The 16619-nt window shown below is 45.3% G+C and overlaps 1 protein-coding gene across 1 annotated transcript; it reads right to left on the reverse strand.

Annotated features, from left to right (window-relative positions):
- Positions 1-280: 280 nt before the first annotated feature.
- znf469 (zinc finger protein 469) lies at positions 281-12535 on the reverse strand (the record flags this gene model as incomplete). Its single annotated transcript, XM_084168655.1, has 5 exons — positions 281-3856; positions 4400-4557; positions 5053-5244; positions 6121-7910; positions 8418-12535. 5 exons carry the CDS (start codon positions 12533-12535, stop codon positions 281-283), a joined length of 9834 nt encoding a protein of 3277 aa, XP_084024781.1.
- Positions 12536-16619: the final 4084 nt, after the last annotated feature.

Here is a 16619-nt window from a genome sequence, read left to right on the forward strand (position 1 = left end):
TTCTTTCATTTTTCTAATGAAATATAGTCTCTGAAAAAGATAATGTTCAACATAAGAATAGCAGGAATTAGTCACTGATTTGCCCTACTAGCAGTTTCATTCTAGATTCATAAAATAATCTCTGCCATTAGTCCTCACATTTGTGTTATAACAACACATATACAAGAGAAGAAGACATAAAGTGACAACATAATTATTTAGACAAACATTTCACAGAGGAGATCCATGCAATCTCATTCATGGTCATGAAATGTATTTTCAGTCTTTTAGTTTTTCCCCCTCAGTTTATTGATTCTGAAGTGTCCTTCCTCAAAGGAATCTTAAAGCTGGTGAGCTTTTGGCCAAACAGCTGGCTCAGGAGGTTGTTCTGAGACTCTGCTGTCCTATAGGAGTGGCTCTCCATGGACCTCACCCCTGTCTTTGGCCTAGACTTATTCAAGGAATTGTTCATAGGAGGCGCTGACACTTTAGAAACTGGGGGATGAAGAGCCCGTCCAAGAGGCCCCTTTTTGGCTTTGTAATCCCCATTAACATGATGCACAATCTCTGCTTTCTTTGGTATGCAGTTATCGAGGAAGCTTCTCTTTGGTTGAAGGCCTAAACTCCCTGATGTTTTGTGCTTGGAGACTATTTTGTTGCTGACCACATCATCTCTAACCGAAGAGAGAACCGGGTAGTCGCTGGGGCCTTCTGATTTCCTGTGAACCGCCGGACTCTCGCACTTGCTAGGCCGGAACTTATTTCTGGCCTTGACGTCGACTCCAAGGTTCTCCCGTGTGGCAGGCGAGGAGACCCTGTGTAAACTGTGAGGTAACCTCATCTCTTTTCTCTTCTTCTGTTCTCTTCTCGCAGAGTCTTTGTCCTCGCTGGAGGCCAAGCCCTGGGACGTGAGCTTGGTGTGGTGGACTGGTGTTGACTCCATGGCCCTGGGGCTGTTTTTGGAGCTGTGTTTAGTGCTTTCACTGGGCTTGGGTGTGGAGGCTTTGTCCTTCTGCTTGTTGTCATAGCTGTGAGTGCTGGTTGACTGTTGCCCCTGCTTATCCTCCCTCATTTGGTCCATCACAATGGTAGATGCCTTATGCTTTGTAGGAGGTTGGTGGAGGTCATGTGAATCGGGTGTCTTTGAGCTGTTAATCAGGTTTTCACGGAGGCTAACATACAACTCCTCATCCGATGCCGTGGCATCTCTCCTCTGTATCTTTTTCTCTTCAGCTTCTGCAGTGCTAGTCTGTATGCTGCTCTCTGGGGTGCTCTGCTTAGCATCGGCGAAACACTCCCTCACCTCTTCAGCTCTATTGCTCTCAAGTGGATCGTCCTCTTCCTTCACATCACATGGATCTGTGAATGATTTGCCATCCGCCTCACCAATGTCTCTAACAGGCAGTTTAGACGAAGGACTGGGAACAATGTCCTCTGTTTTGGGTGTAGCAGTGGAGACACCTTCAGAGCCCAGGTGAAACGTACAATGCTCCAGCTCTACCAGCATGTCAGAGTATTCCTCAGCCATTTCCTCAGTCTTCACACTGGCATCATTTTCAGTGTGATATTCACCTGCACTGGTCTGTGTAGAGTCCTCTGTCGTGTGTACAGAGGGTTTCAGAACTGGCATCTCAACATTCTGATTTAAGTGCAGTGAGGCTATGCTGGCGATGCCACTGTCAGAGCTGTTCTCTTGTAGACTGTCAGTGAGAATCTTTCTCTTTTTACTTGCTGGCAATTCACACTCATCGTTCTCTTTGGAGGCAGATGTCTTAATAGGTCTGAGAACTCCTCTGAACTTGAAGATCTTATTCCCTCCTGACAAGTGCTTTTCCATGTGTCGGTCAAACTGCTCTTTCTTAGAGAAGGTGTAGTTGCAGGTGCTGCAGATGAAAGATTTCTTGATCACATGCATGACGTCTGCACACAGCTCACAGGTGTAGAGGGTTGTATGCTTTGAGTCGAGCTCATCCACCTCTTCATGCTCACTTTTCAGATGCTCTTTTAGTTCCTGTGGCTCCTGGTAGGTCACTGGGCATTTGTGGCACAGGAACATTTTATTTAAGTTGTGCACAACCAGATGTCTCTGAAGCTTGAAGGGTTTGGGGAACTGCTTGCCACAGTGGTGGCAGTCTCTCGAGGGGTCTTTACAGTTGGGGTGCATCTCCACATTCTTTGGCGCCGTCTCTGTTTTGTGCAGAACCTCGACTGGCGTCAGCGTGCTCGGTTTCCCCACTTTTTCACTGTTCCCTTTAGGCTTGACAACTTTGGGCTGAGCTACCTCTGTAGTTCTCACCTCCTGCCCGGTGGTTTCTACCACGGCTGGTTTCTCCTGGTTGGAGACCTTACTGGACTCTCTGCTGGCCTTGCTGGGGCGGCGTTGCATGATGGAAGTGATGAAGTTCTTCACGGCTGACTCCTGCATTCCAGAGCCTGGCAGACTCCCCAGGATAGCGCTGTGTGACTGGCCCTTGCGGGCGAACTGCGTGGCATGTTCCCGTAAGTGCTCATTGTACATCCACACGTCCGATATCTCCTTCAGGCACATGCCACAGGTCCAGATGCCGGCCTTGTTCTTGGTGTGTTTCTCCCTCAGGTGGTCCCTCAGCTGCTCCCGGGAGCTGAACTTGCGCTGGACGCACATGTAGCAGGTGGGAGGTGGAGAGGGGTTGTGGGATAGCTTGTGGAAGTTGAGCTCCCCCAGGGTTAGGAACCAGGTGAAGCACACCTTGCACTTGTAATGTTTGTCCTTGATCTTTAAGCCGCCCTCTTGTCGTTTTCTTCCTCTGTGTTCTGTGAGCTTCTTGGGCTTTGCATTGTCTCTGGTCTGCGCATCATCAGTACCAATGGGTCCAGCTAATGGGATGTCCTTGTTGGAGTCAAATAATTGAATTTCGGGTAGCTGGAATGTGGTATTGAGGTTTGGGATGTCAATGTTGTGGAAAGGAGACACGTTGTCTGTAGCACATGGGTCTCCAGGATAAGGTGCAGAAGGGGCTATGATAGGAAGAGGACATGGTGGGGTTGGGACTTCAGCTTTACAGGAAGTTGGGTCAGAGGAGATCACAGCATCTGTAACAAGGTCGTTGGAGGCACTCCATGCCAATGATGCTTTGTCGATAGTGCTCTCAGGTGGGCATAGGAAGTCACTGCCATGCTTCACAGTATTATCATGAATGTCTTTGTGATCTGTTGTGTTTCCTTTCATGTTACATACTTTCTTGGAATCACACTTTAAAGTGCTATTATGACACATGTTCAACATGATAGCATCGTCAATGGATATCGTTTCATATTTACAAGGGTCATTTTGATTGTTGACAAATGTTTGGTCCATCTGATTTTCTCGATAGTCATCTTTCTTTTCCAGATACAGGTCAGGATGAGGATAGTCTTGAACTAATGATGAATCGGGTGATAGTTTCTGCTTCTTGCTTTTCTTGCCATAAACCTTTGCACACTTTTTCCTTTTCAGTTCCTCGTTTCTAGTGGGGAATAACTGCGAGAATGTGCTTTCATCATCAAGAAAATCATTCAAGTCAGGGTTTAGTCCAGGCGGGCTTGCAGGAGAAGATTTAAAACAGGTGAGATTCTCCACCTCATCTGTTGGGCGACTGTTTTTCTCACATTCAATCTTTACTGCAACCTTTCCCAGTATCTCTGTGGAAAGACCCTGGTCTGAAGTCTGTTGCTTACATGTCTCTTTAGGGTCATACAAATTCTCTCTAGATGTATCATACTCCCTACTAATATCCTTACTTACAGATACTCCATAATCGCTTCCAACATCCATACTAACTTCCGCTATGCCTTTCCCCTCTTCTGTATCAGTGTTGCTTTGAATCAAGTCCATATCCTGGGTGAGCAGATTTGTAACCTTTATTGGAGACATGGGCATCTGTTCAATGCCACTGTTACTTGTTACAATAAAAGGGACTTCCTCCTGCTCTGTAACTTTGTGGTTTACAGTAGAATTGATTATGTCTTGTTTCCCAGGTGACTTGCAGTATCCTTGCTTTAGCCGGGTTTGGAATTCAGGAGTAATTGCCTGTAATATGTCTGTTTTCACGTTCACCTCATTGTTTTTGTTCTTCCGTGGTTTGTAGCTTTTCTTGGCTTTTGTCAACTGAGGAGGCATTTGCTGGACTATGTCACCAGCTGGCATTGCCATATTTGTTTCACTTGTGGTGTCCTCCAGGATTAAATCTGTTTCTCCTTGTTTGGTTATGAAGGAGCTCTTACTTGTCTCAGGGCAGTGATTGTCAGAAACATCATCGCTTTCTGTTTGCAAACAGGTCTGTGGAACCAGGAGCTCTAGATCATCTTTATGTCCTGTTTCTATAGAGTGGGATGTTTGGTAACTGTGTAGACTCCCTTGATTATTTGCTTTTTCCAAATGTGGGCTTCTTTTAGTCCTGACCAAATGTTTCATGGCCTTATGTCTCTTTAATCCTGGCACTGTCCGGAAAAACATGGCACATATCTCACACAGATTTGTATTTTTCTGCGTGGTTTCTTCCTCTTGCTTGTGGGTTGCTGAGCACTGACCTTCCTCCACTGTTAGAGATTCTATTTGGTCTAATGGTAATGGGGTTGGCTCATTCTCACAGATTATCAGTGGTTTGGGAGTGAGCTGATCATCTGAGATATCCTTTATCAAAGGACAGGTGTTCTGCTCACTAGGGACCTCATTGATATCCAGGACTTCTGGCAGCACCTCTGGAGCCACTCTCTTTAGCAAGTCAACATCTAAGTCCAAATAATCAATAGTTTGAAGTGGAGCCGGGCAACTGTCCAAATCCTCCTTTATATCGCCAATGGACGGAGCAGTGCTCTGAGAAGGGAGAACCAATAAAATGAATGGAAATGTTATGTCATTTTGGATGCTGCTCTTGTTCAAAGATTCATCTGGTGGACTTAGCTTGGCTGTATGGTGTGGACTCATAGGTAACTCTGTGTCTATGTCACACATTATTTTGTCTGACGTCAATGCTGTGTCATCGCTTAGATCAATGTCACACATTATTTTGTCTGACGTCAATGCCGTGTCATCACTTAGATCACAAGGTTCACAGTCATCCTTAGGGCTCTGCTTGATGATTGGCTCATCCTCATCCACGTTGGCTGGGGAGATAGGAGTGTATTCAAACTGACTCAGTTGTGGAGGCTCATCTGGAACGTAATTGTAGTTCAGTGGGCTTAGTTTGAAATCATACAGTGATACGGAGACTCTCTTCGTAAGGGCCTCCATTGCCTCAGATGGCTCTGTTGCAATGGTCAAGGGTAGAGGAGAGGGAATGCAGGCTTCAGTGCTAGAGATTTTACCCTTTGTGATTCCCAAGTCCAGTTGAGGAGGACTTACTAAAGAGTAGTCCATCTCAGCTCTTATAGTCAATGTGTTATCAATATGCAGTGCTTCTTTGGCATTTAGGTCATCACAGTTTTCCTCCTTAAGAGATTGTGTGTCATGGATTGAGGCTGGGATAGTATCCATAGTATTGCATGTGATTGGCTGTGATTGTTCTTGTTCTTGTGTGTCAGGGTTCTCCACAGGTGTGTGTGGAGAAGCTGGTAGAACAGGACTGGATGGAGGAGCATCATCTGGAATACTATCCAGCCTTTCGTCCATCTGCAAATCCTCTTTGCATGGTGAGTGCTGGGAAAATGCCATGAGATGTAAAGGAATGTGTTCCTGGATGTCTTCAACATCTGGAATATTTTCTATTTGTCTGTGGTTGGCCTCACATTCAGGTTCCTTTTCTGTTTCTGCTTTTTCCTCAGGTGTATGTTCCATGTGTGCATCACTGTCAAGGTCACTGTCATGCTCAGCAATGACCAACATGGTGCTTTCATCATCTGACTCAATGTTGGAAAAGGTTGATCTGTGGCTAGCATGTTCTGTATTGGTTTCCGTCAACAGTGGACTGCAAGGCTTATCTGTGACAGTCTCCATGAAGACATGGGTTGATTGATTGGCAATGCCATTCTCAGGGGTGCTACACCTAAAAGGGATTGTATAGCTTATCACCTCATCCTGTATTGTAGTGTCAGATTCAATGCTGTCTTCCTCTGTTACACATGCTGAACTGTCCTCCGCCTGTTCATTTGCAGATGGCGAAGGACATACACTCTCAGAGTTACTTTGGACATCTATGGATAGTTCCTTAGATGCATTTTCTACCTCTTCAAGCGTATTATCCAAGTTATCAGCCATTTCCTGCTCTGCTAGGTTGGACCCGTTGGAGGGCTGGCTCACAGACTTAGTATTAAAACTGATGTCCTCCACTGGCTCTTTTGGCTCCTGATGCTCATCAATGGTAGTATCTAGAAGCTCTGTATGCTCATCAATGGAAGTATCTAGCAACTCTGTATGCTCATCAATGGAGGAATTTAGAAGCCCTCTATGCTCATCAATGGAGGTTTCTAGAAGCTCTGTATGCTCATCAGTGGTAGTATGTGGAAGCTCTGGAGGCTCATCAATGGTAGTATGTGGAAGCTCTGTATGCTCAAGGAGGGCACTTTTGGCTTCAAGGATTTCATCCCCACAGTCCTCTAGCTTCTGGTTCTCACAGGTCTCCTTAGTCATTGGTAGGTTATCCATTTCAGTGTTTGAGCAGTTATCAGTTTCTATAACACAACTGTCTTCAGTGACATTGTTCCTGATTGGCATGTCTTTGAATTCTGACCCACTGTCGTTGTAAGGTATAGACTCACTTGGCTGCAGTGAAACAATCTCTTCTAGATCAGGTGGGAGCTCTGTGTTTTCAGAGAGAGGAGGCTGTAATTCAAAGTGTGTGGATTCAACGTTCGCCTCATCAGGAATAACCTTTTCAGCAGCATCAGCAGATGGAGCTTGGCTTTCACTGAGTAAGTGTTCTGGGTTCTTAGGTGAGGTGAGGTTTGGCTCCTCCACTTCAGGTGTGATGGGATCGTTTTTGAAAATGGAATCTGATATCACCTCCAGGCTTTTCATCAGGTTTTCTGCATAGGTCTTACTCTCTAGAATCTCTTCAGATTTCTCTATGGCAGTTCTCTTGTCAACACCCATGCCTTCATCTTTGTGGTCATCCTGTTGCAGTTGCTCTTTCTCTACATTTGTGGTTGTGGTTATCATACTGTGTTCGCAGTCATCCTTCTCGCTAAACTGTTCAAGGATACTGGGTACAGCATGGGTTGGAGTATGATGACCCTCCATCAACCCAAACTCAAATGAACTGGACCATGGTAGACCAGGCTCAACAAAAGCCTGTGAATGTGGGTCAGATGGCATACTTGACATGCTTTGCACAGGGCAGCCCATATCCAGACCAGTGTCTTCATTCTCAGACTTATCGTCCAGCAGTAGAGGGGACAATTTGCTCATCTTCAGCTGCTTTGGAGACTCAGTAAGCAATGGCGGACTACTTAGCTTGGCTGTCTGGAGCTGGTTTTCCAACTCTGTCACAATCCTCTTTATCTCTAGCTCATCTTCTGACATATAGCTGTTGAGATTCGCCCTGTAGTCCATTATTTTGTCTGGCAGAGACAAAGGAACATGATTATAATCTGATTTATTTTCATTTGATTTATCAGAGTTGTCTTTGTATTGGGATATCTCATCTGGTAACATGGTGACATCAACCATAAGGCCCCAGTCCCTCTGTTCCAAGAAAGGAGAAAGAAAGGATGATGAGCTAAACACCTCCTTTTTGTCATTGGTGGTATCTAAGGAGCTGAAACCTTCTTTGTGCAATGGAACGTCAGTGTAGAGGCCATTGTCAAATCCTGCCACTGAGAGGTCCCCGAACATTGACGATGTGTCAAATGAGAGGGGAGACTTCATAAGACCCTGGTCTTGCTCTAGGTGGTATGGGATGAGATGTGATGTCTCTTTCTGCGTCAGAGGCTTGTCAAATTCAGTTGGAGAAAGGCACACTTCATCCATGAGTGCACTGAAAAGAGGTGTGGTCTTGGGGACTATGTCATTGTTGAAAGTCAATGGGTTTTTAATGTGATAGACACTCTCATTGTGTTTATCAAATGTAGAAATGTCTGATAGCTTTGAATTTGGCTTTGTAGATTGCTCTTCTATTCTTTTGTGTACTGATTTTTCGTTTGAGGTTGTTTCATCCTTTTTGAATTTATTATAAAAATATCCTTCCTTGTTGTTTGTGGCAGGATGTGATGATTGAAGCTGGTGTGATTTGAGATCAGAACTAGTAGATTGAAAATGTATTGATTCCCCTTTGGATGTCTTGATGGCTGTCCTCAGTGGTGTGTTTTTATCAGAACTTGCTATCGTGTCAGTGTCTCTACTAAATGAGTCGTCTTTCTCCCTTGAGGACACATCTGTGCTTCTGCATTTTTCAAGGTTTTTGACTGCAATCCTCACCTTTGGTAGTGCTGATATTGGATCAACATCTTCAGTATTTGAGTTAGTGATCCTTGAGGCCACTGACTTGTCTTTGTTAGTAGAGTGGAGAGTCTTATCAGTGCTATACCTCTTAGTAGATTTGGTGAATGTCAGTGCTAGTTGTGTGCTAGACTCTTTGCATATCTTTTGTGGAGATCGCTCGTAGGTTCTCTGCTCGGAAGAGTCATTCCTCCTGATCTCCACTTTTTTCTCCCAGTCTGAGTCTGTGTGGTCAGTGCTTTTGGGGCTGTTGATGCTATCGCTGGAGATACTCACAGATGTGCTGACTTCACTGCTTGTGGATGACCTGCTGCCTCTCCTCCCAAGTCTCTGGTTAGAGCCAGGTTTCTCTGGAGATTCTTCAGTTTTCTTCATCTGGAAGCACTCTTTTGATTCGTGCTTCCATGCTGCACTGTCCCTGTCACTCCTAGCACGCCATTTGCACTCCTTTGTGTAGGTGTACTTGCAGTGGCCACTTTGGCTAAGGCGACCTTGGCTTGCTATCTTCACAGGCTCACACTCGTCATCTGAGTCTGAGACATAGTCATACTCCCCAAACATAGGGTTTGGCACCGTGGGCGTCAGTCTCTCCATCACCAGCGAGAACTGCAGGTTTTTGGTGCCTTTAACATGGAGCTTGTTTAACTTGTTTTTCTGTTGAACTATTTTGTGGATGAGTTCTTTGCTCCAGGTACCGGTCCTTTTCCTTTTACTCTCCCTTGCTGCAATCCTCTGGGTTGGGGAACTCCTGTTTGCAGAGGAGACTTGGGAAGAGGTTGAGCCACTTGACAAATAGCTATTCTGGAGACTTCGAACTCCACAACGTTCAGAAAATTTGCTGGATAAGAGGAACCTTGGAGTGTTAATGTTTTCCTCTTCACCTTTGGACAGTTTTCTTATATCTTTCACTTTATTTTCTTGCTCCCTCGGTTTCTCCCCTGTGGTGATCCTTGAATTTTTATGAGAGACTTCTTTTTTGATGTTCATTTTCTCTTCCTGCTCAAAATTCAGAGAAGTCTTCTCAAGTTTGCTTTCTGTGTGCTTGTTGTCTGTCTCAAAGCTCTCAATGTCTGAGTCATAAATATGTTTTCCTTGTGTCAGAGACCTGTCGTCTTCAGTAGATTGTTTGCTTTTGCTCTCAAAGACCATTGAGTTTTTGGTTTTTAGAGTATGCCTGTTTGACGATACTTTGACAGTGGTGAGGTCATCATCTGCGAATGCATCAATAAAGCTGCTGTCAATCTCTGCATTGTCTGACTGATACCCCAGTCCATTTAGAGCCTCAGTGATTAGGCTATCTAACTTTGCATCCTCTATCTCCAAGTCAGGAAGTGAGACAGGAAGGTTACCTACCCCAGAGAACAGGTTGAGTTTCATAGGGTCGTCCTTAGAATCCCCTTTTATTTCACTGTCAGACATGAGTTCTCCATTCTTATTGAGCCCCAGCAGAGACAGGTGAAGGTCAGATGGACACCTTGTCATGGAGACACTTTGACATAAACTGGTCCCAGAGGATGAAACTTTTATCATGTCATTGTGAAACTGTGTTGAACTTCCTGGTGTTCTTCTGGTGTCATCCACCTTTTGTGCAAATGCATGCTGTCCACAGTATTGCTTATGGCCAAGGAATGCGGCCAGGTTAGTGAAGTTCTGATCACACTGCTTGCACGTGAGAAGTACGTCCAGTTGGTCAAGGTTTGCCGTGGCTAAAGACGTAGCTAACATTTGATGTGCAGAGTATGGTGGTGGAGGTGGGTGGTGCTCCACCCCAAAACCATCCATATAGCCCTTGTTGCCATCCATACTAGGCTTTGGATGTCCGTTGTTGTGCAGGTAGCTCATCATGTCGTCTTTTGCCCTCTCTGGTGTGTAAGGCAGGTTACGGGAGGCGTCTGAGTGGAAATGATGAGAGTTAGTGCTGAGGTGATCTGTAGGTACTTGTGCCTTCACTTGGTGCTGTGGGTAGAATGGAGGGGGATGCCCAATCTTTGATATCTGTCTGTCCTCAGAGAGGTTGACAGGACTTGTTGAGGCTGGGGAGAGTGAAGAACATGTGCTGCTAGAGGCTGGGTTATGGACTGGGGAGGGCGAGGGAGATTCATATGGTGACACCATTATACGCCCCATTGGTGGGACCTGTAATGGTGGATATCCATATGTTCTTGATGATGCCCCAGGCAATGATTGGTTCATTCCAAAATAATTGGGCTTATTCTTGGACTCACAGACCTGCGCGTGACTTGTCTCAACTTTAAAATGTGGTATTGTACTGCAGCCTTGTTTGACACTCTCTTGCCTTGGGTTTGAAAATCCTTCACTAGGTCTATTGTTTTGGAAAGAGCTGGGGCTTTTCAGTGAACTATTCTTATGTGATTTAGTGTCATCCTGCCAGTCAGAGGGTGCTACCAAATAAGTGAGCTTTTGGTTGCTTAGTTGCCTAGACAACTCAATCCTGTTTTGGTTCGGCATGGCATAAGTGAGGCCTATCTGCTGCCATGGCATCCTACCGCTTTTGGATGTGTTTAGCCTTTGATCGACGGATGGCTGGTTCTGAAACTGAAACTTATCATTCATATTAGGATAAGGCATAGTGTTTTGGTCAGCTGGGGAAAAGTTCTTATTCAGTTCCTCCCATGAGTGTGGTAAGCTACTATGGGCCTTGGTGTTGATGCTTTTGTCAAAAGGCACTGAACCCATGTGGATACTATTGAGTGGAGGGTTGCTGTTGTAGGCTTTGTTTGGAAAGTGCATTTGGGAGCATGGACCTTGTGCAATATTTTTGTCATGGCGTACACTGCCTTTAACACTGCCTTTAGCAGCAGCAACGTCTTTGGAGGGGCAGCTCCTCTTGCTCCCTGAAGCGAGGGCTGCATCCTTATTGTCTTCCTGGCAGAACGTGTCCATGCTATCTGGCAGGGCACTCTTACCCTTCTCCGACGGCTGGGAGCTGGAGCCAGAGCTCTCACTACTAGCCAAGTCCTCACTCAGACCCCTGGGGCAGTGCATGGAGGATGCCGCCCCTTGTGGAGCTTGCAGGTACTGCGGTAGCTGTGGAGGATTGGGGTAGGAAGATCTGTCCTCTGGCTGGTCACTGTTGAATTGAGTGTTATTCTGACCCCCCTCCTTCACCTCCCCAGATGACTGAAAGGAAAAAGAGTTATGAGTCACCTGGGAAGAAGCCAAAGAGGAGGAGTCTATATAGCCCTGGGATAGGGGGTTCTGATCACAGGCAAAAGGGTCTGGGTTTGAGTCCTCCGACAACTGGTATCCGTACTGAAACAGCAAAGGCACAGAGCTACCATTCGCCTTGTTCGCCTCCTTGAGAACAGTGGATTTTTGTGAGGAAATGCCACCGTTAAAAGTCCTCTCTGGAGACTGCCAGTCATTGGAGCCACTCAACTGAAAGTCTGGGAAGAGCAGCTGGCTGCTTGTCTGTGAGTTATTATTGTTCTCAGTTGGGCCTGGTTGCTGCTGCTGGGGTGGGAGTTGGTGGATGGATGTCCCACCTGTGGTTCCCAGTAGCTGTGAGGTATAGCTTGGGGAGGTGACATTGGAAGAGGTCTCCTGGAAGCAGCGGCTGTAGTTGAGCTCCTCCTGCTGCAGCTCGGCCTCTCGCTCTGGTATACTGGGCACGTGGAACCTGTAGCTGCCCGACACTGGGCCTCGGCTGGCCTCCATCTTCTTGGGTGGCGAGACCTTCTGCTGTGGGTAGGCAATGCCGATAGTAGGGTTGGAACGTGGGTTGGTGATGCTGAGTCTGTACAGCTGCTGTGGGTTACCGCGCTCCGACTTCCCTGACCGCTTGCCCTTGTCTCTGCTCCGGCACTTCCCGCTGGGGGACTGGGGGCTGCCTTTACCACTGGGCCACGTCCTGTTGCTGGAGAACTTAGGCCGGTTCTGCAGTGACTTGAAGTCTATTTTTCCCGCCTGCTGAGGTCGGATCACAGCCTCGCGCTGCTGAGTATAGTCCCTGTCCTTGTCTACAAACTTGGCCCCTCTGCTAATTGTCCGCGCCTCCACGCCCGCACCTGAAAAGTGCTCTGAAGACTCTTTTGTGGCTTTCTCACTGCTGCTGTACTGCTCCAATGCAGTGCCCTCATCCTTCAGTTTGGACTCAGCGTCCAGCTTTTTGACAGCGTACGTGCGCTGATTCTCTCCTGCCATGGCGCAGATGAGGGGTGCTGTGCAGGCCTGGTCCTCAGAGGCGTTATCTGGGAAGCAGGGGCATGATGAGTCTGGGAGTCTGGAACAATATGCTGCTTCCAGTGGCACAAACGACAGGGATGGGAGGGAGGCTCTCTGCACGATTATCTCTCCGCTCTCATCGTGGACCACTGACCTGGCAGTTTACCGTCTGGGAGTCCTGCAGAGACAGACAAGAGAAAGAGTGGGTCAGATTTCTGAACATCACCACATTTCACATAAACAGTTTTAGCAGTTTTGCTTTTATTGAGTTGCTTTTCATAAAAAAAAGCATGAAAATTGCCTTTACAAATGCATTTCTATAAATGAAAGTTGTATTAAGAAGAATAAAATTCTTCCACCTGAATAAAGAAAATAAATGTAAAATACTGAATCATTAAAACAAACTATTCAATCAATCACCATCCATCCAGATATAAAGTTACACATAACTATTTGTAGAACAGAGAATATAAAAGTTACATAAGTCAGCTGGGATATTTGCTTTACTAAACCAACAGAGCAGGACGGGAGGTGAGCGATTTAGTAAAAAAGGTTAACATTTTCCAGCTGTTGCCAGGAGAGAGCAGTATTGCCACAGTTTCGCCTCACAGTACTGCCACACAAGGCACAAATACACAGTGTACAGTCTGCAGGGATCCTAGATCAAATGTACTCAATCACATTATAAAGTAGTCCAGATAGATTTCAAAACAACATCAATTCAACTGTTCAACTCACTCAGTGCACTGTCATGGTCAATAGATATGAAACTCCAATAGCTATGATATAAATCAATATACTTTTATAGACAAGGCTTGCCTCCGTGCATACCATAAGGTAGTGCCTACTGAGTGGATCTGACTGGAATAATATCACATCAGGTATATCACACACAAAACATATATGCAGAGCTGAAATGCATCTAACCATGTTACTGTAACAGTGTGGTCTTGTTCTGAGGAACACTGTGGTTCTGAGGGGGAAGAGGGGGAAGAGGATTCAACACCGGACACACACTGCCAATGAGTAAATCATTTTAAAAAAGCCCCAAAGAACAGCAACACAATGCTAGACTGTTTGGTCGGTTGAGAAGGGATGCAGGTTTAGATCATGGAGCAATATCAGGGGATTAGTCAGTGGGCCTTTAGACAGTGAGGAGGGCGGAGGGACGTTTACAATTGTTGCCTTTCCCTCAGGCATCTCAGACACTGCTTATATCCTGGTTTATTTTGGCTCTCTGCTGTTTCGTTTGAGGTCAGACCAGAAGCAGCTCAGAGTTAGCGGCAGAATGTTCCCCCCTAGGTGAAGTCTGTGACTGTCCTGCTCCCCAGCGGAGTACCACAGTGGGTGAAAGTCACACACACACCCACGGTGACTGACTGTGTACACTCTTTGTACTTAGGGCCTTTAAGACCATTTGGGGACAGGGAGAGAAAATAATCACATGCCAACGCTTGCTTTACTGTAGGAAAAGGCAATGAATGTGGGTCTTTACCCATTCAAATAGCTCACTGTTCCTCTTGATGAACAGTCCCAACTGTTCATTTGTCTTGCAATAAGCTATTTTTGGCCATTAACAGATTGATAGATTTTTTCCTTTTCACTAAATAAGTAAGTAAGAGTAGCTGAAATGGCCAGTAGGTCATGTTGATAGTTGCAGACGATTGGTTAAGGGGCGGCTAAAGGAAGTTTAATGAGCTAATGTAAACGTGATGGGAGTCTTAAAGACATGGGAGGAAAAACATCTGGCTTGACGTTGTTATGCTTTAGTTCCTTGCCTCTGTGTGTGAGTGTGTGCATTTGTGGATGTGCAAGAAAGGTCAGTCATTTCACTGAATGTATATATGACTTGATTTAATTACCCTTTTCTCTCTTTCTCAAATACACACACTCACAAAAACATACACACATGCACACACAGTACAGTGCAACCCACAATTAGGGACGCCTGGCTTTCCCTGCCCTGTAAAGAGCAGGCCTATACATTGACCTCCATGGCCCTGTGACACACATGGTATGGCTCTGTCCCTGTATTTTTAACAGCACAGCCCTGCTCTGTAATTACAAATCTCTGACAATGGCTGGGGATGGGTGTGGTGGACGTACACAGTAAGAGAGAGTAGGAGAAAAGACAGGGACACACCACTTTCACTAGCAGAATGTCTCTCCAAATGCAGGGGACAGGGACAGACCACTTTCATAGGCAGAATGGCGCCTCCAGGGAAGGCTGTACCTTTAGAGAGAGGAATTCCTATGTTTTATCTCATTACAACACTTAGCAGTTGACAATATAACTTACTTTCTATCCAACTTTCCATTTTATTCATTCTTTTATAGCACTTTTGGGTGCTTTCACCAATTTGTTTGTGTTTTGCCTTTTTGTTTGTGATGCCTGTATATTGTGGCGTCTAAAATGTATCTGCAATCCAAATCCCAAGATTAAAACAAAAGGTCTCTTGTTTATATAGCCTATTCACATGGTACTCCTCTCTCCACTAATGCACAAATAAAAACGTTTCTGATGGATCCCACAGGGTTGGTAGAAAAAATCCAATATCTGTCAGAAATCTGCCAAGCTGAAAACGGACAACTGGGTATGAGGCATGTGCTTAATCCGGCATGAGGCACACTTCTATGAGACAAAGCTAAACCCCAAGAATATAGCGCCAAAGGAGTGCCTTGAAAAGTCTTCTTAATTCTTCTGTGCAATTCCAGTGAATTTGTTAGGTAATGAATATCCCTCTCCCAGTGCCAGTACATATAGTATGCAATAGTTACAAATAGACTCAAATTAGTTTGGTATGGGAATGAATAGAATAACACATGTGGCTTGCATGTGAATTGGCAACAGCCTAAAGCCTGTACGTATGTAACCTGAGTCTTTACATCTGCCAGGAGACACACCCACATTCCTTCCCTTCAGATCCTATCAGATCATCTCAGCATGGTGGATCTGATAAGGACATCTCTCATACCATTAGTGCTGACATGCCTGACAATCATGACAGGGATCCCCCCATGAACTCTGCAGGCAAAACAATACCCACTATCGAAAACCAAATAAGATCATGATGAAATATAGCCGTGATGAAATGCGGTAATGCCTCAGTACTTTTGACAAGCACAATGGATAATGTCTAGTTGGCTTATGGCCTTGGGGGTGACACTAGGAGAAACTGTGTGGTGTGTGAACTACTTTACAGTGAGAGTGAGACACAAGTGAGAGGCCACAGTGAATTGAGGAGGGCCTGTTATTCAGCCTGGGGTCAAAGTCCTGTCTCTGCTACAGAGAGGAGGAAAGACACCAGGTGAGAGAGAGGTGAATCTGGAGGATACAGACCAACAACCAGGACCAGAGGTGCGCAGCATTGTTGCGTGTCGATTCCATTCAATACAGTCAATTGAGGAGATTCGTTGGATTTCCAATTCATAATTAAAATCAACATAGAAATGTCTGTTTACTTCCTGTATTGACTGTACTGAAATGGGTATGACCCCCAACCCTGGTGTCTAAATTTCTCTGTCATCCACAGTTTTTATGCGAGTAAAGTCATACGGTATAAAAACAAATCACGACAGCTGTGATGGAAACACGTACATAAAAAAAAATGCAGACAGATCATTTGTTCATTCGACATTGTGTGATCTTTTTGTGTCGGTAAAATTAATTATACGAGAAATGGAGGTGGAAACACCTTTATGCGCAAGTATTGATATAATAACCTTCATATCGCTGTTAACTTGGGTCATGCGATGATATGGTGTGTGTTCCTCCAACTACGACTCGGGAAACGATGCAATTCATTAGGCTACAGATGAAATAAATGATGATGAACTTTACAGGGTGGTAAAAGTGCACGGTGATCTTGATGCTCCTTTCCAATAAATATGGAGGGTCTTATTCTGGTGACATGATGATCGATGTTTGACTGCCGTTTGACAAATTAAAATATTCTCACTCTTATCAATAATAATCTCATCATGTAGACTAGCCTACCCGCACAGTATCTGCAAACTGCCAAGACCAGAATAGGCACATTTGCTATTTAAGGCAACCGTTTTT

The sequence above is a fragment of the Coregonus lavaretus genome (genome assembly GCF_964263955.1).
Source record: "Coregonus lavaretus genome assembly, chromosome: 9".
NCBI lineage: Eukaryota > Metazoa > Chordata > Actinopteri > Salmoniformes > Salmonidae > Coregonus > Coregonus lavaretus.